Source organism: Pimephales promelas, chromosome 8 (assembly GCF_988280905.1).
Source record: "Pimephales promelas chromosome 8, fPimPro1.hap1.1, whole genome shotgun sequence".
NCBI lineage: Eukaryota > Metazoa > Chordata > Actinopteri > Cypriniformes > Leuciscidae > Pimephales > Pimephales promelas.
The window spans coordinates 37,918,789-37,942,393 of NC_142776.1; the positions used below are offsets into that span (position 1 = coordinate 37,918,789).

Here is a 23,605-nt window from a genome sequence, read left to right on the forward strand (position 1 = left end):
CTGTGCATTATTCCACAACTAATATTTTAAATGTAGTATGATATATGAACTCGTTATGTGAGGGGCCAACTTAATGTGTTTGCGGGTCGCAGCAAAGAACCTTAAGAGAACAGTTCTTAATAGAACCAATTTTTCTAAGTGTGGAGAACATTAATAAACTGAAAACTTTTTCCACTACAAAGATTGCGTGAATGTTAAATTGTTCTTCATGAAACTGATAGGAATGAAGAACCTATTTAAGTAGGAGCATATGACATGGCAATAGTTTAAAATCACACACTGCAATCTTCCATGAATTCTGACTGCCAAAATCTACAGATTTTCAGTTTTAGTTGAGAAACAATAAAAAGCTGTGAAACATATTGAAGACAGTCAAGAATTTTTGTATCTAAAAACAAATTTATTAATTCAGAAGTTGGCTGGTATATACAATGCACAAATTCCATATAAAACAACAGAAAATTTTTCCCACCTATTGATGCATTAGACAATCATGCTCTGTAAAGGTTTCATCTAAGACATTATAGTAAAAAGAAAACCGTAAAACTTCACAATGCGTTTGTGTGGGGTTTTTTTATCACAAATGACACAGGAACCAAAAATAAGAATAATTTACGATAATTCAGAGCAACGCCGACTTCTCGATTCTTATCAAATTGAATAATTTCAGTAATGGCGGGAATAATGTGACATGGGCGACGGCTCCATGCTCTGGCCCATTCCCTGCGACGGCCGCTGCCCTTGACCCGCAGATCCCATATTCACCAAGTGGTTAATGGGGCCGCTCTGGATGAGCGTATCCAAGGCCTTCTGCACGCTGGGGTTGTCGAAGTTGATCCCAGTGCCTGCGGTGACAGCCGGTCTCGGAGGGCCCGTCGGCCCCGGCATGCGAGCACCAGGGGGCCTTAGAGTCGGCCGAGGGTTCATCATGCTCTGAGGCTGGACAGCAGATATTTTGGGTATGCCGGCGGCACCGTGAGAAGACTGGAGGCCGATGCTCTGAGGGCCGAGGCTTGAGGCGTAACCCTGTGTTTGGGGAGTCGGAGCCGGGCTGGACACTGAAGATGCGCCGGTGTTGAAGATGCTGAGGATCTTAGCCTGGAGCTCTTGCTGTTGGCTGGTGGCGGTGGGGGCCGGGGCCGATGCAGGGGTCAGATGGGTGGAATGGAGGGTCAGGCTGGAGTACGTGGATTGAGCTGGCGCCGATAAAGGCTGTGTCGTCTGAGGTTCAAGGGTTGAAGGAGGAGGGTGTGAACCTTGAGAGATCAAAAACAGTGAAAGGTAAGGCTTGATTGGTAAAGTGTAGAGCCCGATATGATTTTTAGGGTCTGATTCCGATATTAGGGAGTAGAGTAAAAAAAGCCTGATACCGATATATCGGCAGATATTATTTAGGCGCACTAAACAATGTTGGGTTGTTTTAACCCAGATTTGGGTCAAATATGGACAAACCCAAATGTTGAGTTAAAAATGTAATTTCAAATTTTAACCCAACTTCAACTTTTAACTGTAATTTTTTTTTATGCATTTTAACCCAACATTTTGGTTTGTCCATATTTGACCCAAATTTGGGTTGAAACAACCCAGCATTTTTTACAGTATGCGTGTATTATACAGTACCAGTCAAAAGTGGCCAAAACAGTGAAAGGTAAGGCTTGTTTGGTAAAGTGTAGAGCACGCCCAATATGCATTGTTGGGGGCCGATTTCAATATTATGGAGTAAAAAAAGCCTGATACCGATATATCGGCATGTTATAGTACGGTACCAGTCAAAAGTAGCCTAAAACAGTGAAAGGTAAGGTTTGATTGGTTAAGTGTACAGCCTGACCGATATGCATTGTTGGGGGCCAATTCTGATATTAGGAAGTAAAAAAAAAAGCCTGATACCGATATATCGGCCGATATTATGTGTATATTCTAGTACAGTACCGGGTCAAAAGGAGCCTAAAACAGTGAAAGGTAAGGCTTGATTGGTGAAGCATCAAAGGTGCGTTCACGGCATGTCATAATTATCGTAACGATTCTGAACTACGGAGCTTTATTTACGGTGACTACAACATGCCGTGAACGCAGAAAAATACAACATTGAGTTGAGAACTAATGAAGTTACCTGCATCAGCACCGCTTCTGACAAGACGATCACGCTTGTCTCTCAGATAGTCAATTAGCCTGGTCATCTCATCTGAAGTCATAAACCTGAGAAATGAAAATTTAATACAATTTCAAGATTCTCCAAATTTCAATAACAAATGAAAATTAGATAATATACATATTTGAATTAAATAAAAAAAAAAAGGTATGTGACCTTTAAGCAAACTTATTTTTTTTCCTTCAAGTTATTAAGTTAAACAAAAACAATTTCCAATAGAACAAATTCATTCCATTTAAGAATCAATTTTTTTACAGAAAATTCAAACTACTTCTGATAACTCAAGATAACAAAATGCACTAAAAAAATTGTCAATTTGGTCAAATAAAGACTTCTTTCAAAAACATTACAAGTAGAGCCCAACCGATAAAGGATTTTGAAGGCCGATACCGATACAAATATTTTGGGGTTTTAAAATCCGATATATCGGCCGATATTTTATTTTATTTATTTATTTAAACTGGACATGATAGTCACAAATTTTATCATGCTTATTTGAGTTAAGAGAACTGATGGGGATGTTCTTTTAATTGTTATTCAAGCAATGTATGTATCCTGACCAACTCAACGAGTGTTGCCAACAGGGACGGTGTAGAGTGCCCTCTGGTGGACAAACTATACAACTCCAACACTCATGACATGGTCCAAGCGTGTTTCGTCCGTTTTTATTTTATTTTTGAAATATTCATTTATCGGCCATTATAACTGCCGATACCGATAGTTTGGAAAAATGCCCAATATCGGCCGATAATATCGGTCTGGCTCTAATTACAAGACCACAAACTTTTGAACGGTAGTGTTTGTTGACCTACCGGCCCTCTGACAGCAGTGTGATGGGGGTCAGGAGGGAGACGGGATGGCCCTCTCTCTCATGATCTCTCATCAGCACATCATCGGCCATCTTGGCCGCCTTCCTCGCAATCTCATCCCTTTCTTTATTGCGGTGTTCAACTTTAAAGGATTCAAAGTTGTGGGCCACCAGCACCATGGCATCCTGCATGGGCATGTTCCTGTGCTCTGCAAGAGAAAGTGATCTTGTGGTAAAACGTTCATTATTGCTTAAATGGATTGTAGTCAGAATGAAGTGCAGTGCGAACATACACTATTGTATATTAAGTGGTTTTGGTTCAAGAATATACACGTCATATTGGATTTTTCAGTAAGTAAATTGGCATCAAATATCAAACTCGTTGTGGAAGGATACATACCTTGCGGGGTCCCAAAGAGGATGTTGACAGTACAGGAACGATGTACTTGGTGCTGCTGGGTGATTATAATGGCAAAGGGTGTGCGAGCCCGACTTACATCCTCCAGAGCTTGGGTCAAGGATACTTCTGTATTCAGGAAGATGAGATCCACAACCATACCCAGATCCCGAACCTTCCTGCCCACCGTCTCAGCATATTCCCTGTACACAAGCACAGAGCAGATGATGTCACTGTGTCTCTAGGAAAACATCTCTTGTTAAAGATGCTTCAAGAAATGTACTCACTTTTGCAGCTTGTTGACGACTATGACGGAGCAATCCACTGGTCTCTCAGCATCATAGCGCCTCTGCAGCTCTTCATAATATTGACGGTAAAGTTCGTTCCTACGGCGCTCTTCAGGACTCACTCGCTCATCTGTAAATTCAGAAGTAAACGCTTAGCAAAACCCTTCTGTGAGCAAAACTGTAAACATATAAATTAATAAGGATGCACCGATATGACAATTTTGGCCGATACCGATAACCGATAATTATTTATATTTGAAAGCCGATAACCGATATATTGGCAGATAAATCTAAATCCAAATATTTAGACAATTTTTGAGAGCCTGATTATTAAAAGTCAAGATACAAACACAATTATGATGTTCTTATTTTAATATTGTATAGCCGATATGACACATTTTGCACTTTAACTGGATTTTCCTTTTTTTTTTAAGTGATTTCAATCATATTTCAAGCAATTTAAAAGCATCACGTTGAACAGTGCACAACTAACGTACCTCAGCTGAAGGAAATAATACATTAGTCATCAGCTTTTATATATCGGCTAAATGTTCTTGTTGGGCCGATAACGATAACATTAAAAGCGATCATTTATCGGCCGATATCGATAATGTGGCCGATATATCGTGCATCCCTATAATTTAATCTTTGTTCCACCATAAACTAAGCGAACTAAATTAACAATGCTGCTAACAGAGAGTGTTAGAGCATTATCACTTCCACGAATAAAAAAAAAACTACTTGGGAAAGCTCAAACAAAGACTGTGCCTGTATTGAATATTTTATATATTTACATATTTAAAATACGTTAAAGATTTTTTCCATTGTGATGTTCATAATAAATTGATGCATGTTGAATTTTCTTAAATTGTCGCAATGCAAAAAAGACCTTGATCTTCAAACCAGGATGAATTTTCTTCAAGCATTTATTTTTAGTTGTAAATGTCAAACCAACCCTCTGACTCTCTCCTGCCATTCCAGGGTTCTCTGAAGCGCTCTGGGTACGGCTCCTCTTTCTTCCGATAATATTCGTAATCTCCACCACTACCACTACCACCACCACCACCACCACCACCACGGTAATAGCGATCGTAACCTTCCTCTCTGTGGAAACACATTCATATTGTTTAGATGAGGTGATGTCACCTGAAATCAAAAGTGATTTTAAATGCAAAACCACAAAATAAACCAAACGCATTGTGTGTGCACCTGTAGGAGGGATCTTTCTCCCTGGTCTCTGACGTCCTGTATCGGTCTTCGGCTGGGGGGGCTCGAGCTTCATGATCACGGGGTGGACCGGGACGTGCCTCACGACTATCCCCCCTCATTTCTCGACTCTCACGGTGGTCTCGAGAATCTCGCCCATGCACCGGGGACCGAGAACGAGGACGGGGCTCTCGACTGTCCCCGTAAGCGCTGGATGGCCTAAACAGACAAAATACACCTAGTCAACACATGCCAACTAAACACTTTAGCCCCATAACAGCTCTATTAGACAACTCACAGAGACTAATTTTAACATAAAGTACTAGTTCACTTTTCAAAAAAATTTTGCTGATAATTTACTCACCCCCATGTCATCCAAGATGTCCATTCGGTCGACAAGAAATTAAGGTTTTTGATGGAAACATTCCGGCATTTCTCCATATAATGGACTTCAATGGGGTCCAAACGGGTCAAGGTCCAAATGAGAGTTTCAGTGCAGCTTCAAAGTGCTTTAAACGACACCAGATGATGAATAAGGGTCGAAAAAAAGATTTGTTCATTTTGATGAACGAGTTCGAACAAGAGAGTCAGGAACGCGCATCACAGAACAGAGCAAGGCGAACATTTGTGCTTATAAAACTTTATTTATTTGATCGTTTCGCTTGATAAGACCCTTATTCATCGTCTGCTGTCATTTAAAGCCCTTTGAAGCTGCACTAAAACTCTCATTTAGACCTTGAACTGTTTGGACCCCATTGAAGTGCATTATATGGAGAAAAATCCTGGAATGTTTTCATAAATTATCAGCAAAAGTTTTTTAAAAAGTGTACTAATCATTTAAAAACTGTTACACAATGTTAGTCAAATGGTAAACACAAAGAGCACTTTAAAAAAAGACTGTAAAACAAATAATTTCTACCAGAAAATCTTTTCATTTATGCGCTTTCTGAGTTTTGCGACAGCCAGACACTGTTGCGGGAGAGCACAGAAATGAGAGGGTGGTGCCATTTATTATTCATATCTTTAGCAATATTCACTTTAATTTCGCTTAAAAAAAATTGCTGTTGCAAACTCAGAATATAGTTCTCTCCAAAAACGAAAGTAATGGCAAACATTCTTTTTGAGGTTACCATTACTATCCTTTAGTTCCAGTGAGTTTCCAAGTCAAATTTATGTAAAAAAAAAAAAAAAAAAAAAAAGACCAGCAGGATTCACATGGAGATAATAAGGTTTTTTTTTTTTTGTCAAATCAAAATCTTTTGTACTTTAAGCCTGGGAGCATGGGTTTTTATTTTAAAACGCATTTAGCATAAACCAACACGATGAACCGCAACTCTTTTCCACGTAAGTGCAAAAAGTTATTTTCTTTTAAATTCGAGGTGGTGATGAAGAATGGACTGGAAACCACCTCCAAATATAAATATCCAACAATTGAATGAACGACTGAAAATGCTTAAATTATTAGTTCTAATCGTTTCCATCCCATTTGAACATGAAATAATTAGGATTTTGAGAAGGATTTTTAAGAAGGAAGCAGCGATTGCAAGTTGACGATTTTGAAAACTGTGTATAGTAAGAGAACAGAATAAGTAACACACCGTTTAGACACAGACACACCAAGGGAAACGCACTCAAATTACCCTTTCAACTTTATTTCAGTTAATTCTGATACAACTAAAAGTGAGGAAAAGGGAAAGAAAAAAAAAAAATTCGAATAGCCACGAGAGATATTGACTGAACCGATTTTGCGCACCCGACAACGATATTGATGTACTCTAGCGCTTTCCATGAGTTCCTTTGTGATGGGGAAAAATGTTTACCAAAATTCTCGATAGATGTCGTCTTCATTAGCAAAAATCCCAACGATACTTTACCTGCGTGGTGGGCTTGACCTGGATTTACTCTGTCGTCTCTCCGCTGCCATATTTACATCTGAAAATAAACCAATCCAAACGTTCAACATGACAAAAGACGGAAATATTTCAGAGCCAAACGAGGTTGTTGTTTTTTTACTGAGAGGATGAACATTTAACATGGTTGCGTTTAAATTCTAAGCATTTCCAAAGTTTCAATAGTAGTTGAAAGTAAATACTACAATGTGGGGAAAAAAGCTGTAAAAGATCTTGTGTGCCATTGTGTACGTCAGTATTTGAGATTCCCCAGCTGTAAACACTTATTAAATACCTCTCGACTAAACCACCAACAATAACTGGAACTTTGCACAAATAGTGTAATGGGCCAGTGAAATAAAAATAAATCAAAACCCATTGTCATACCATTTTAACAAGATTATAATTACAGACTTTAATTCATTTCAAAAAGTCAATATGTAATCTATTTGTGAAAAGTGCCATAGCTTTTATTTATACCGTCACAAACAAAAACGTAGAGGGAGAAAAACTAGGCTATTATGCCATTAGCATTTGCAGTTAAATTTAAGCTTTATTAGATTCACCACATTGCAGTTATTACAGTAAAAGTAGAATCATACAATTAACTGGTCCTAAGTTTTATTTCTCTAAAGTTAACTTTACTGCTCAAATTACTTCAATGTTTAAATACTAAATCAGACCTTACCTAGTTTATAACCTCTATAAATTCGACCGTTATGTCCGGCTTTAGCAGCCTCTGCATCCTCCACTCGCTCAAACTGCACAAATCCGTACCCACGAAACAGGGACAAAGCTGAAAAAGGGAACAATCATTTCGTTTTACGCAAAAAAAAGGCGTTTGTTGGTGGATTTTTGGCCTAAGCTTCCCTTGCTTTCTGAAAAATCGCAACTGAAGTGTAATGAACGGTGGATAAAACAAATTAAAACTGCAGCGAACACTATAAAATGCTATTTTTCCGAAACGTCTAAGTAAGTTGTTGAATTTATACGCTACTAACCCTGTATTTTCCCATATGGCCTGAACAGATCCTCCATGTCCTTCTTCGCCATGTGCGCCGTGGGCAAATTTCCAACAAAAATCCTTCGCTCCAGGTCACGAGGGTCATTGCTGTTGGTGGTGTACGAGGGTGGCGTACCACTCCGACTTCTTCTGTGCGACATGCCTCTACGAGCTTTAGGTTCAACGGCCACTTTTCAAGGAACGCTTGCAGTTGATTTTAGATACAAGACTATTTGATTAGCTATATTTCCCCCAAGGTCTTGAAATTGACGATGCATCGACATGTAAGAAAAGAGAGATTCCAGAGGTAAAATGTCTGGGCAAAGTAACAAAACACTGCAGAAGTCTTGAATGAAATCAAAATTGACCAGATTTACGTTAATGCACATTCAGGTCTGAATGAATAATCTGCTTTTCCTAATCTACACGTTGACTTTAAAAACAAACTTGAGAGGCTTCACAACAGGTAGGACTTTTAAGGACGGCGTTAATCATACGGAGTGTTTTGATGCCGGAATTAAGTGACACGGTTATTTACTAAATAAAACTTGTCTTTGATCGCGAGTTTTCCAGCTCACTTCATGTCCGTAGCATTCTCATGCAAACACACGCAGCCCAAATTGCGCTCGCTGCTTTTGATGAAAGATTGTGGGTGAAGACGAAAGGAAAACCTGTTGGATGAACTGACCACAAACATGTTTCCAGGGAAAACGCGATGGAAAATATGGGACTGTGGCGTTGAAGGTAACCACAAATCTTGAATTGTGCCAACCAAATACACAAGTTCATGGGGATAAACATAAAATGCTCCCCAAAAAAAATCACTTGCAGGTTGTTCAAAGTTTTTTTAATAAATGCCTTATGTCGGTATCCACAACATAGAAGGCGATGTTTGAAGAAAATGATGATCGTCAAGCTGTTTCTTGGCCCACTCGTTATTGTGCAGGTTCTCAACATGGTAGTTGGAAGTTAAGAGCTCACGGATGCTGTTGTCTTTGTGGTCCGCTTCAGGATTCTCATCTGTGACATTTTGGTAAGTTGCAAAACAATCATCATACTCTCTTCCAAAGCTGTGCAACACCTTACCAGACAAATGTTGTCCATTCCACCTTAAAACGTTTTAGTTTTTTTTCCCTCAAGACTCTACCTCAAGAATATGAAAGTCTGAAAAATCCAACAATGGAGAGTGAAAAACCGTGTAATTCAGATTGATATAATGTCAATCACAAGATATTATACAATGTATTGTACTGTTAAGAAAAGGACATCATCTTCATATGACATCAGGATGAGTTCAATTGTTTTCATGGGTTTGTTATACTTGCAATAAAATATCCAAATCGGAATATTTACATAGGTTACTGTGTTTTTTATACAGAGAATGGCTTAATATTATTAAAACGTTACACTTGTTATGATTCAGGACTTTGACACTCTATTACAATCTTTAATACGTTAATATTAAAAATTATATTTGTTAAGGTGTAACGTTACACTATACAGCCAAAAAACAAACCAGTTCCTGCTGGTTTCGCTTTGTTCAAAGAGTCAAAGCAATAAACTGCAACAGTAAAGTTTATTGTGATTCAATATTTTAATTGTTACACTGCCTATCAGCCTCCATTGTGTTATTTACAGGACTTCTCACTACTCAAAATAGCAGAGCCACAGAAAACGGACAAATGAAAATGGACCGCGCGAATCCTCGTCAGCGCCACAACAACCCTTCCGCCATTTTGTGACCGTGCAGCGACGTCAGTCAAAATCAAACCGCGTAAAAGAATGCGCAAATATTACTGCAAACGACATAACCCGCATATTCACAAGAAAAAGTTGCAGATTGCGCATATTCTGCACACATAAAAGCTGCAGGGAAGACCGCGCACACTTCGCCTGGTGCGGTTTTCGAAAAGGACGCCATGTTGCTCCATAACTCCACACAGAGTTGATGCTCCGCTGCTCTGAAAATCGTTCGTGTGAGGTTTTTTTTTTTAATCGTCACGTTGTTGAACGATTCAAACATTGCATTCTTAGAACCAAAACTAGCTTCACGGCATTTAACAATAAAAACATAATAATTAATTATTCGGCTAATATGTCAGCTAGCAAACTAGCTTACATTTTATAACAATGGATGCAGTTGGGAGCTCCAGAAGTTCACATTCCTGAGAAGAGTTTCGTCGGATCAAATCCTTACCGTTACCATGTGAACCTGGAAAATATCCCGCGATTTTCCTGCGTCGTCCTGTTTGTGCAAATAATCACAATGAATGTTCAGCGGCTGCCGCCTGCAACCTTGCGGGGATGATCCTGTGCGGAACTGCGTGCGAATCGCTCAGGGAGACGGTGTTGATGGCGCTTGTTTTCAAAATAAAAGTACCTGCGCTAAAGTAAAATATCTTTAATTTCCGTTTGAAACATTTTTTTTACAGTCTACAGGTTTGATTAGACTTACAAATGCAAAAATTAAAAATAGGAATTACGTGATACATAAAATACATTTACAATTTATTAATTTATCATTTACTTACTTACGGAACACCACAAAAACGGTCTATTACCTCAATAGTAATATGAAAAAAATAGATATTTAAATATAAGACAGTTTACGGTTTCTTTATGCGTTTAGTATACACTTTTATTTTGAAACGGTGGACGAAAACCATCATATTTTTTTTTGGAAGCATTGGGGAAAATACATATAGTTAATGACCTTTTTTTAAAAGAAACGGGTCTGATGGACCGGTTATTGCTAATTATGAGAGTTTTTTTTTTTTTTTTTTTTTTTTTCACCTACATTCTGCCAATTCTTCTGATCCACACTCCTGCTCAGTAGGTGGCGGTAAAGCATCTAATAAACGCTAATGAAAAGATAACAAGAAGAAGACAACATCATGTGACTCCATCACGGGAAAGTTGAAGTCACATGAGTTGTGGGTCTTCTTTTTTTTTTTTTTTTTTTTTTTATTTGCATTATGTACAGAACAAGACAGGGAACATACAAAAACTGTAAGACACTTCCATTTAGATCAATACAGAGTATGGATTTAGAAAGAAGAGAGAAAAAAAGGAGCAAGGGTCAAAACAATCACATAGCCAGTATACATGAAAGGAATTAAAATACTAAAAAAGTAAATATTTTGACAAAGAGAGACATAAGGTTTCAAACTTTCTATTACGTTTTTTGAAATATTTGAAGCTCTGAAACATTTGAATAAAATCACATAGAAATATATTAAAGGAGGGCTTACATTTTTTCCATTTACAAGTATGGATATGATATTTACCCATCAATAAAACAAAATTTACAACATCAATGAAGTGCAAGTTTAAATCACGCTTAAAAAAGAGCACATCTTGCAGGGCTATAGGAGGAACCGTCTCCATTTTAACTGACAGCCAGCTATGTATATCAAACCAAAATTTCGAAGTTATCTGACAATAAAAGAAAAGATGATCGAGTGTTTCAGGACAAGAAGAACAAAAGCCACAAGGTTCCACCTCGAAATTAAATCGTTTCTGCATGAAATCATTTACTGGGTAAACCTTAAACATAATTTTGTAGTGAGTCTCCTTGACCTTCGGAGCAACTGGGTATGCCATATAGCATGTAAAAGCTTTATCCTTCACTGAGGTTTCAACATCACCCAAAAAATAGCACTGAAAATCACCATTGATAATACGTTTGAGTTCTTTATAAATAAGTTTGTTGTTGCACTTACTGTCTAAGAGGTCTACATTACATATTTTTAAAGAGGGAAGGGATACTGGTCTAGCTACAGGATCAAGAAAACTACTTTGAATTATTCTTAGCAATCCAATAGGTATAGCACTGCATACTTTATCATAACCTTTCATTGTAATTCTAACATTATATTTATTAATAAAATCATAATGTGAGAAGAAATATCCATTATCATCTAATAAATCATGAATAAAAATAATGCCTTTACTATACCAATCAGTTTTAAACAAAGATTTCCTATTAATAACTATAGCCCTATTGTTCCATAGAGTGGAGTTGTGAGGGGAGAAATTGTGGGTAAATATCATTTTCCAAAAAAGCAATACTTGTTTATGAAAATTTGATAACTTCAGAGGAATTTTGCAAGGATCAAGATCACATCTCAGCACAAATTCAAGACCGCCAATATTATTGAACATGCGATTGGGAATATGGTACCATATTGAATGTGACTTTGCTAAACACTCTTTCAGCCATTTTATTCTGAAAGTACCAAGAAGAGATTCAAAATCAATGGCTCTCAAGCCTCCATGTTCATACTCTTTAACCATATGGAATTTACGTAGATAATGCGTTTTGTTTCTCCATATAAATTTAAATAAAATTGAATTCACTGATTTGACTACTTTTGGAGCAGTATACAAAGCATGTGATAAATAGATAAGTTTAGATATTCCCTCAATTTTAGTCAAGAGGATTCTACCCAATAAGGATAGGTCTCGAGATAACCAGTGATTTAGGGATTTCTTCATATTTTCTATCTTAGAATTAAAATTTGAATGTTCTCTATCAACAACATTTTTGGTAATCATAACCCCAAGGTACTTAACCTCCTTTTTCACTGGAATGCCCTCTATAGCTTCTAAATCACAATTATGGATAGCCATTAATTCACACTTTTTAAAGTTTAGGGTCAGACCTGATGCCTTTGAAAAAATACTAATTTGATCAATGACTAATGGAAGCACCTCTTTATTTTTAAGAAATAAAAGGGTGTCGTCTGCAAATTGGCTTATAGTGAAGTTTCTACCGAGAATGTCTATGCCCACATTGTCCTCCATTTTTTTAATAAACAAGGACATTAATTCGACTGAAATATTAAAAAGTAATGGTGAAATAGGACATCCCTGGCGGATTCCTCGTTTAATTTGAATTTTGGGTGATGAACCCAAGTTAAGGGAAATGCTACTGAAAATATCATTATAGAACATGGAGATCACTCTACAAAACATAGGGCCAAAGCCAAACATTTCTAATGATTTAAACAGAAAAGGGTGTTCAAGGGTGTCAAACGCCTTGAAGAAGTCTAGAAATAAAAGTAAGCTTGTCTGAGGAATTAGATGATTATAATCAAGCATATCGTGGACCAATCTAATATGACTGTGAATACTTCTCCCTTTAATAAAAGCCGATTGAGTTTCACTAATAATTTCACTGATGCCTTTTTTAAGTCTATTTGCAAAAACATGAGAAAGCAATTTGAAATCATTGCATAACAGAGTTATTGGTCTCCAATTGTCTAAAAATAATTTATCCTTGTTGGACTTTGGAATTAGAGTAATTAAGCCATGCTTCATTGATGATGACAATTCACCTTTATCTATACACGCTTTTAGTGCTTCAAAAACTAAAGTTCTTATTTCGGGCCAGAAATGTTTATAAAGTTCTATTGTGATGCCATCAATACCTGGAGACTTTCCATTAGACATTTGTTTAATCGCAATATCCAATTCTGAAATCTCTATGTCAGCTTCCATCATATTTCTAAAACTATAGTCTATTATAGGAACTTCATCTTTTAAGTATGAAAAGAAAGAATCACAATCTCTTGTTGTAAATTTTGATTTATATAAATCACTATAGAAGGAATGGATGTAATTATCAATAGCTGTTTTATCTTCACTTATACAGTTATTAATGCTTAGTTTATTAATATTTTTTAAAGCTTGTTTATGTTTTTCTAAGTTAAAGAAATATGAAGAGTTTTTCTCCCCCTCCTCAATCCACCTGGCTCTTGAGCGTATGAATGCTCCTTTAGCCTTTTCAGTATAAAAAGCATCCAGCTCTAAATGAAGAGAGTGAAGTTCTTTCTGCTCTCCCTCACTAAGAATATCCTTATTACCAAAAAAATTTAGTCTTGATAAAATTGTTATCTGCCTTAATTTTCTAGCGTTTACAATTTGTTTCCCTTCTTTAATTGCCAATTTTTTAATGTTAAATTTAACCCATTCCCATTTTCCAATTGAAGTTAATTCAGTCATAGTTTTAACATCGTTAATCATTAACAAAACAGATTTACAAAATGATTCACACTTTAACAGATTGTTATTAAACTTCCAATGAGTTCTGGTAAGGGGAGAACTATCATTGCTTCTAAGAGAAAGTGAAATAGCACTGTGATCTGTTAAAACTGAAGGAGAAATATCACAGTCAAAGGAGTAAGAAAGAAAATTACTAGTTATTAACCAAAAATCCAATCTAGAACGCTGAATGCGCCCTGAAAAAGACCCCCATGTAAATTGTTTTTTAAGTGGGTTCCTTACACGCCAAACATCAATGAGATCAAGAAACTGGGATAAGTTATAGATTATGGGGTTATAAGAAAAAGTGTTAAAAGGAGTGGGATACCTATCCTGCCATTCATCTGGAACAGCGTTAAAATCCCCTCCAATAATAATTTTGTCTGTAAAATATGTGTTCTTCCAATCATCAATTCTTGTAGCCATATTCTGAAAAAACAACTTATTTGCGGCCTTGTTAGTGTAACCATAGATGTTGATCAAGATGTAATTGCATTCATTTACCTCAAGAACCACCATAATCCAGTGACCCTCGTTATCACCTAAACTTGCAATCATTTTACTGTCCATTCGTTTAAACAAAAAGGCGACCCCTGCTGAGTGGGAAGTTCCATGAGAAAAAAAAACCTCGCCCCCCCATTGTGACTTCCAAAATCTCACATCTGCATCAGTTGAATGAGTCTCTTGAAGAAAGAAACAATTAACTTTTACTTGCTCCTTAAAAAAAAGAAAAAGTGCCTTACGTTTAACATTACACCTAATACCTCGAACATTTAAAGATAACAGAGAAAAAAACATTAGCTTAAACGAAAAGAATAATAATTAAAAAAAAAAGTAAAAACAGAAACTGCTAGCTTTTAAATATCGTAACTCTTACACAGGCATAGTAACACATTTACGGCCTTTATAACATATGAACTTGACATTAGTCCTGGACTAACGTTACAATGAAAAAAAAAAAAAAGTTCAAGTAGTAGTTTTCAGTACCTTTGTATAAGTTTCTGAATAAAGTATACTGGTCCCCTACATTCGCATGATCTTTATCAAAGATGTTTACGTGCCTTGATACTCAGACACAGGCACATCGGTGAATTTAACGTGGATTAAGCTGTCACTCTCTGACCATTAATCACTGCGTACCCGTCGCGAAGGTATGCCTTCAAGTTTTTCTTTCTTGCCTCCTCAACTTTGGGCCATAGACGGGCATGAGCCTCCCTGTCGTCCTTACAGAAATCCTCTCTAAAGCGGATTTTTCTCTCCACGCAAACCGGTGCATTCTTTGACATCTTCCAGACCACGTCGCGTACAGTCCTCATGCCAAATTGAATGATGATTTGCCGAGGTCTCATGCCCTTCACTTTTTTGCCAAGACGATGAACGGTGTCCACTGTATTCTGTAGTTGTTCAGGGGAGTGGGGGACAATCTTTGAAATAATATCAATCACGACACTTCTGACATCCTCGTCTTCCCTTTCTGGAACTCCATTTAGCCTCAAACACCATCTACGTTTATACCGGTCATGTTCCACGCATTTCTGTTTCAGCATTTCGTTTTCCTTGTGTAGATGCGTCACCTGTGACTTCAACTTATCCACATCCTCCTTGACGCCTTTTACCACCGTCGTATTAGCATCCAGAGACTCCGTAATTTTCACAATAGCATCAGTGTTTTCCTTCAGTTGGAATTCAAAGGAGCGAATATATTCTGAATTCTCGTCAAACTTACGACTGAGGCTTTGAATGGCGGCGTAAAGAACGCTAGTGGAAATCTCATCCTTCTCCTGCACTGCTTTAGCTCTTTTGGGCCCAGGACTTTTTATAGGGGTGTGAGGCATAGTCTGCTGTCGAGCATCTTTAGCAGACAACACTTCAGCCTCCATCACAACTGCTTCCTCCCTGACAACATCTGAATCTGGTGTTGACACATAAGAATGTTCTCCAGTTTTCCCCGCCATCGCTTCAGCAAGTTCAACGTAGAAAGGCAAGCGACAAGTCTTACAAAAAACAAAAGATCACACGAAAGTAGCAATAAAAGGCTTTAAAGCATTTAAATAAGCAAATAAAATAACCACAGACCAGGAAAAAAACGGCCTTATACACAAATAGATCAGAGCCTGTGAAAAGTTCGACTTGTCACTCCGCCATCTTGACACGCCCCCCCAAGTTGTGGGTCTTCTTAAACACTTCACTGGTCGGTTTGGGTTCACTTGTTTGTTCCCACACCTGGAAAGGTAAGACTGAAATAATAACACTATGGATGTCTTTGCCTAAATAACACGTACCTCACTTTTCAGTTTTGACTTTCACCGATACACACTTAAGTTAATTTCCTGGTTAGTTACATAAAAGGATATACAGCTTCCCCTTCAGTTTCTGGTTACGCTTTTGCTTCAAATTGTTATAATTGGTGATGTCTCATTTAGTATGAGGTTAGGTCAGCAAGTGTTGCTGTGTTTTTCAGATGCATCTCGTGTTGGTGTGTTTGCTGCTGGGGGTCCTGGAGGTTTCTGGAGCTCCAGATGCAGATGAAATCAAATATCTGCCTGGACTTTCCAAACAGCCCAGCTTCAAGCATTATTCTGGATACTTCAGTGTAGCGGACAACAAGCACCTCCACTACTGGTCAGTAGGCCTGGCTGATTTTCACTTTCATTTATTAGCATTAGCATTTATTTCACATTTATTTATTAGCATTAATGTGTTCTGCTCCACTTGATCAGGTTTGTTGAATCTCAGAAAGATCCGGCCAATAGTCCGGTTGTTCTGTGGCTTAACGGAGGACCAGGATGCAGTTCCATGGATGGTTTGCTCACAGAGCACGGACCTTTTCTGGTGAGAAGTCACAGCACTTCATTATATAACCATACTATTTAAAAGACAAATGCTTTTTAATATACATGCATGTAATTATTATTATTATTTTTACAGATACAAGATGATGGAGCTACTCTAGAATATAATCCTTATTCTTGGAACAAGGTATGGGTTATGTCTTTATTTTGAGTATTTCAGGATTACAAAATGAGTAATTGCTATGGTGTGAAATGAGGAAGTCACATGGCCAGTTTTCATCTTAAGCAGTATTTTCAGTAACTGGACTATGACACTTCCTTCATCCAGTCACATGCTCTTATGCTTTTATATTCTTGGCTATAGCAAACTATCTATAAGGGGTGTGCAAACAAACTCTTTATTTAAAAAGTTGTTGGACTACATAAAAAGAAACAACGGCGTTCATCCAAATAAATTAATTTTACGCAGTCCAGTGATTTTTAAATAAAGAGTTTGTTTGGACATTTTATAACCTGGATATTTTACCATGTTAAATATGGGGTGTTTTTCCAGATTGCAAATGTCTTATACCTGGAGTCACCAGCAGGTGTCGGCTTCTCCTACTCTGATGACAAGAAGTACTCAACAAATGACACTGAGGTATGATTCAAATCATATTCCCTTTAGAGAAACATTCACATTGCATAGTGCTTGATTGCACTGGACAACTTAAATGCTAAACATGTGCTCGATGACTTTTCCAGGTGGCCATGAACAACTACTTGGCCCTGAAAGCGTTTTTCCAGTTGTTTCCTGAGTTCAGCAAGAATGAGTTTTTCCTGACTGGCGAGAGTTACGGGGGCATTTACATTCCCACACTGGCGGAGATCGTCATGGAGGACAGCAGCATCAATTTAAAGGTAGAACGGGCTTCATTTTAACCATCCTGCCCATAAACAATAGAGACATTGAGTGTCTCGATCCATGTGATTCTCTTTGACGTGTGTATTTGTGTCTTGTAGGGAATTGCGGTTGGAAATGGCTTGTCCAGCTATGAGCTAAATGACAATTCATTGGTGTATTTTGCATACTATCATGGGCTTCTTGGTACCAGGTACAGTGTTTTCTAACCTAATAGGACTGAATATGAATATAAAAAAAAAGTATAAAATTTAAAAAATCACAATTTAAACCCTTTAAGTGTAATCTTTTTAAAACCGTAATATCCTATACCAAACCTAAACTAATTTTGACAATCTATATCATTTTGTAAGCTTACAGTCTCTAGTTTCATATTTGGGGATTATATTTTCAAAATAAATTACAGAGGAGCTGTAATTTATCAATTTAAAACAGGAATATTTTCTGTGGCGTAGTAAGACCTTTATTTTGAAATGGTTTTGATGAAAGTCATTAAAGAAGGGTAGAAACCTACTTGTTATTTTTATGTTTTTCTTAGAGTTTGAATTCATACCAAAATATGTCAAACTTCTCATATTACTTCTAAATAGGATGTCTACTTCATAAATTGTGTAAATAATGGTTCATATCACTTAAAACACATATGGAAATGGCGGCGCCCTTATATGAGAAGTAATGGAGTCTGGTTGTACCCTAGTGGAAGCGTTTGGTACTGCGCACACACACTCACTGAAAGCTCATTTACTGAGATATCAACCTAAAACTTGAAACACAACTTGTTCAGATTATTGGCTTTGATTGATTTTGCCATTTTAGAGTCGCCCAGGTTTTGAAAATACATGTTTTATATAAAATATGAATAATCCCATTTTTTACATTGTACATTTTCATAAACTCAAACTTCTATAACTTTGTTTTTTTTTGTATTTCACTCTCTTAATTTATTTCACTTCTACAAAAATCTGCCAAATGTCTTTAAAACAAGACCAAGCTTGCGTCTATATTTCAAATCATTCTTGAATTACAACCGTTTGAAATGTGCATTTTAAGTATTGTGTTCTAGGTCTGTGATCATTTTAAACAACTCTATTTTCCTGTCCATGTAAACCTCATTGAAATGCTCCCGCAGTGCTTTGCAATGTTTTTTATTTTTATTTTATTGCGAGGTGTTGTAGTTCCTTATTTCGCTAGTCCAAATATAATTCGCTGTATTACGACTTCAAAACAGACCAACAGCCAATCAGCTTTGTGCATTCAGGCTGGCTTCAGTACTGTTCAGTTTGAATAAATTAATTTGAGACTCCTTTGTACATTTTTGATTTATGTCAGGATATATATAGGACTTCAATTTAATTCATAATAGTCTTAAATTTGACTTTGTGAAACCCTGTCTTCATGTTGCTCTATTGAACATGCACTTTCATTTTGTAAATTGATGCTTGCTGTAAAGGCCTCAATATTACTGTTTCTTTTTGTTTTGTATTTTAATCTGTGTATTTAATTATTTGTTCTTGTCTAGCTTGTGGAATGACCTGCAGAAGTTTTGCTGCAAAGATGGAGTGTGTAACTTCTACAATAGCCAGGATGTGAACTGCTCGTCTTCTGTAAGTCGAACTGTTTACAAATGGTTTGAGATGCATTAGGTGCCCTATATTCTTTATTTACAGCATCTTTTCTTTCTGTAACTCTTTAGGTAAATACAGTTCAAAGCATTGTCTACGAGTCAGGGCTCAACATCTATAACCTGTATGCAACCTGTCCCGGAGGTGTTCCTGGGAGACTAAGGTGAGCATGAACCAGTTACATGTGACATTCCTCTGAAAGTGCTTTTTAAAAAGGTTGCAGTGTGTCATTTTGTCCTGTGTTTTGATTTCAGCTTTGAAAATGACCAATTTGTGATCCGAGACTTGGGCCACCACTTCCTCAACCATCAATGGTCCAAATTACAGAACCAGGTAAAGAATTAAGAATATATGTCTGTGTGTGTGTGTATATATATATATATATATATATATATATATGTATATGTATGTATGTTAGTTAGTTTTTAGTTATTTATTTATTTTAATTTATTAATATATTTGTTATTTAGTTATTTTTTATTTATTTTAGTTATTTATTTTTATTTATTTTTTAGTTATTTCAAACTTGTATGAATCTCTTTTAACATCTTTAACAATTTTGATAATCAATTCTTTACAATAAAAATATCCCTAGTAGCTGTAGCTCTTATTTCATTTTTACAGGATTTACAGTAAAATAGTTTGGAGTTTTATAACAAGTTTTATAAAAGTTTTTGAATTTATCATTATAAATGTGTGTGTGTATATATATATATATATATATATGAAGAGTTCAGATGCAAAAGCCTCTAAGTGCCATTTGAAATTTTCTTCTAGAATGATCATTTTTATCAAGCTTGTATATTTAAGTTCAGTGATTTCACTTAAATGGCAATGAAGATTACCTATTAATTGTCATTTTAGTGAAATTACTGAACTTAAATATACAAGCTTGATAAAAATGGTCATTTTAGAAGAAAATGTCAAATGGCATTTAGAGGCTTTTGCATCTGAACTCTTCATATATATATATATATATATATATATATATATATATATATATATATATATATATATAAAAATATATATATATTTATGTAAATAAATAAAAATATATATATATATAGACCATTTCACAAGATGTAAACAAGACTGGCCCAGAAGCACTTCCTGTTTCAGTTTGTAACTGTTTTCTTTATTTCACATGTAAAGAAAACATCTTAAAGATGTTTGTTTAACTTTCTGATTCAGTTTTATATGTTCTGTTGGTTGTATTTTATCCCAGCTTTTATGTAGTGTTAAAAAACTGAAACAGGAAGTGCTTCTGGACCAGTGTTGTTTACATCTTGTGAAATGGTCTATATATATATATATATATATATATATATATATATATATATATAAATTTCCCCATATTCATCTTGTAACTCTGCTTTTGCCATGAAATAAGCCTCAGGTGCTGACATGCCATTAAAATCTCTACTTCTACTAATACTACTGTAACATGAGTCACAGCATCTTCATTTTTGGGTGAACGGTCTTTTTAAAGGACCCTCAAGTTGTTCCAAACCTGTATGAATTTTGTTCTTCTGCTGAACACAAACGAATATATTATGATGAATATGGGTAACCAAACAGTTGATCTATCAATTTAAGTATTCAGAAGAAATATCTGAGCCTGCTCATGTTGTTTGAGGGTTAATCCACATGAATCTTCTTGTTGATTCAGAAACTGCGAGCTGTGGCCACCCTGTTTAAATCTACGCGTCTCGATCCTCCGTGCACCAACTCGACCCCGTCAACCCTGTACCTGAACAACCCGCTCGTGAAGACTGCCCTCCACATCTCGCCCAATGCTTTGGACTGGGTCATCTGCAGGTGCGTTAACTGGACTTTAATTACGCAAAATGCAAATGAGTGTTGCGATAGAGGACTTTAATTTTGAAATTGTTGCAGTGCTGAAGTCAATCTGAACTACAACCGCCTGTTCATGGACGTGAAGAAACAGTACTTGAAGCTTCTTGGAGCACTAGTGAGTGATGGGAACGTAAATGCTTATGAATCATAAATTTCCGTGTCTACAGATGATTTCAGTGACATCTTTTCAACAGAAATACCGTGTGCTGGTTTATAATGGAGATGTGGACATGGCCTGCAACTTCCTAGGAGACGAGTGGTTTGTGGAGTCTCTCCAGCAAGAGGTCAGTAGTCGTCTTTTACTCTTTGTCTGGTCAATCAAATAATATTTTTCAGATCTAAAAAGCCAGCCAATAAGATTAAAACTTGATATAATTTATGTAGTTTTTATTATGAATTTAATTATATTTTATTAATTGAATAGTAAGTTGTTGATGATTATTTTTCATTTATTTAAATGCGATTGTAAGGGGATTTGCAGTCAAAGCCCCAGAACCAGATATGATGCATGAAGACCCAGAGTCAGATTTTTAATAAATGAAAGTTTTACTGAAGATAGTTTGCAGTTTCATCTGCAGAAATCTCACAGTGAGTTCGTAGGTCGTAATCCCGCTTACAGCCAATGTTTAAGCTACATCCTTGCTTCGGGGAACGTGTTTCTGGGTTTTTTTAATTTATTTCTATAAATAAATATTTATTTAAATAAGATTTCATTTTATGATGAATAAACTTTATAAAAGACCCAGATTTCTAACTTTCATTCTTGCGGATACTATGGATAATTTTACAAGGTTGAATGTAAGATTTTTGCCCATTTTTTGGAAAATACAGGTTAAAATTTGTAATAAGTCACTTTAACCACTAGATGGCTATAGAGCTCCACTAGGCCTATATACTATTTGAATTACTGAAACATATAGTTTCTAATGTTGGATTCATATCTAAATATTATAACAAAAATAAAATACTTTTTGTCAAAGTTTAGCATTTGTTTTTGTACTGAAAAAACAACACTTTTTCAATAATGTTACATTATGATTAGAATCAAACCTGAACATGTTACAAATAGAAACGTTGGAGTCTTAAGATTTGATCATTTATTTCAACTGAACAGAACATTTTTTTTTTTTTAATTCAAGCAAAAGTCATTTGGGGTCCAGTGGACCCCGAAGACAATCAGAGGGTTAATAAATTATTATACAATCTTAAATGCATACAAATTATTATTTATTTATTTATTTTTTAAATTTTTTTAAATTTTTGTGCAATTATGTGCAAGACATAATTGCGCAAATGTGTGTGTTCTTTCATTCGGAGCAGAAACGATCTCTTCATTTCTCCAACAGGTCCAGGTGCAGCGCAGATCTTGGGTTTATTTCAACGGTGAATCTCAGCAGGTGGGCGGCTTCGTCAAGGAGTTCACCAACATTGCTTTCCTCACAGTAAAGGTAAGACTGCAATAACGCAACGATCCACAAATCTCTGGTATCGATGTATGGATGAAAAGCTAAACTCATGCTGTGTTCACGTGCTATGTGAAATGGTATTTACCAGTGAGTTGCGTTCAAGTGCTTTTGTTGTCGTAATCTGGTAAAAAGATGGAGATCCAGACCTGTTATTTAGCTAAAACTATTTTAGATTGCTTAAGTCATCTGCTACAGAAAGAAAATGATTTATCAAAACTCAAAAGGTAAATATGCTGTATATTTTACTATTCACGACTCTCGCGGTGCTCTCCGCCATTTTGAAATGGTCAAAGGTTATCTCATCTCGGCAACTCGTCCATCAAAATACCACATGAGGGCGTGTTCATGTGCATTTTCCACGTCGGCTTTTGGTATTTACCATAATTACCATAGCACATGAACGCAGCATCAGTGCCATAGATTGCCAGCAGCATCATATGGTTCAGAATAGAGTTCTGTTGTAGTCTAGTATTACTTGCCTGTCAATTTTCTTTTAAATGTATTTATGTCCTCCACAGGGTTCGGGTCACATGGTTCCCACTGATAAACCCATAGCGGCCTTCACAATGTTCAGTCGCTTCATCACCAAACAACCTTACTAGAACACACTCACGGATTTCACTCTTTAAACCTGAATTTGCACTGTCACACTGGTAACATATGGACTGTTTCTGGGACCGTACTCTGATATTCAACTTCAGAACCGATGAAATTTTCTACTTTATATTTTGTTTTATGTAGTTTAGTTGCCAGTCTTGTTATCAAGATTAAGCCATGCTGACTGCACATAATGTTTCGTAGTAGGCGTTTGAGGGAATCACGATGTGAATGCATCTATATGCCACTATTGATAATGTGTGATTATGGTTGATTTATTTTAATTAGTGTTTACAAATTTAAATTCAATCCAATGTTTATCTTTGGTGAGTGGATGCTCACTGTTTATTGCACAATTTTAGCTTGTCTTCTCCATTAAACATGAAACTAGCCTTTTTTTTTTTTAAAAGAATTCATTGCACATAATGTCTTTTTAGGTCCTGATTATATAAATGATTATTTGTGGTACTTTTTGTGCTCATAAGGGAATAATATGTGTGCCTTATTTCTTCTTTCCCTCAGTTTTTGTTCATTAAAGATCCATTTTTCTATGATTTTTTTGAATCTTTTTATTGTAGAAAATGGT

The 23,605-nt window shown here is 36.3% G+C and overlaps 2 protein-coding genes across 7 annotated transcripts; one reads left to right on the plus strand and one right to left on the minus strand.

Moving 5' to 3' along the window:
- Positions 1 to 379: 379 nt before the first annotated feature.
- ncoa5 (nuclear receptor coactivator 5) lies at positions 380 to 10,078 on the minus strand. Of its 6 annotated transcripts, none has more exons than XM_039693332.2 (11): positions 9,937 to 10,077; positions 7,738 to 7,998; positions 7,425 to 7,532; positions 6,722 to 6,779; positions 4,851 to 5,066; positions 4,597 to 4,745; positions 3,642 to 3,771; positions 3,358 to 3,557; positions 2,962 to 3,166; positions 2,111 to 2,196; positions 380 to 1,256 (listed from the first exon to the last, which is right to left on the minus strand). In XM_039693332.2, exons 2-11 carry the CDS (start codon positions 7,898 to 7,900, stop codon positions 667 to 669), a joined length of 1,905 nt encoding a protein of 634 aa, XP_039549266.2. In that variant the 5' UTR covers positions 7,901 to 7,998; positions 9,937 to 10,077; the 3' UTR covers positions 380 to 666. The 6 variants fall into 6 exon arrangements, with proteins under 6 accessions (XP_039549266.2, XP_039549267.2, XP_039549269.2 ...); XM_039693333.2 differs by lacking the exon at positions 9,937 to 10,077 and adding an exon at positions 9,859 to 9,874; XM_039693335.2 differs by lacking the exon at positions 7,738 to 7,998 and having other exon boundaries at positions 9,937 to 10,078.
- A 520-nt stretch (positions 10,079 to 10,598) lies between these two features.
- On the plus strand, positions 10,599 to 23,573 carry ctsa (cathepsin A). The gene is made up of 16 exons (XM_039693341.2): positions 10,599 to 10,668; positions 15,947 to 16,015; positions 16,246 to 16,406; positions 16,505 to 16,616; positions 16,713 to 16,763; positions 17,130 to 17,216; positions 17,321 to 17,476; positions 17,579 to 17,670; positions 18,997 to 19,081; positions 19,171 to 19,262; positions 19,354 to 19,432; positions 20,769 to 20,917; positions 20,996 to 21,071; positions 21,151 to 21,240; positions 22,303 to 22,404; positions 22,941 to 23,573. Exons 3-16 carry the CDS (start codon positions 16,246 to 16,248, stop codon positions 23,022 to 23,024), a joined length of 1,416 nt encoding a protein of 471 aa, XP_039549275.2. The 5' UTR covers positions 10,599 to 10,668; positions 15,947 to 16,015; the 3' UTR covers positions 23,025 to 23,573.
- The last annotated feature ends 32 nt before the right edge of the window (positions 23,574 to 23,605 follow it).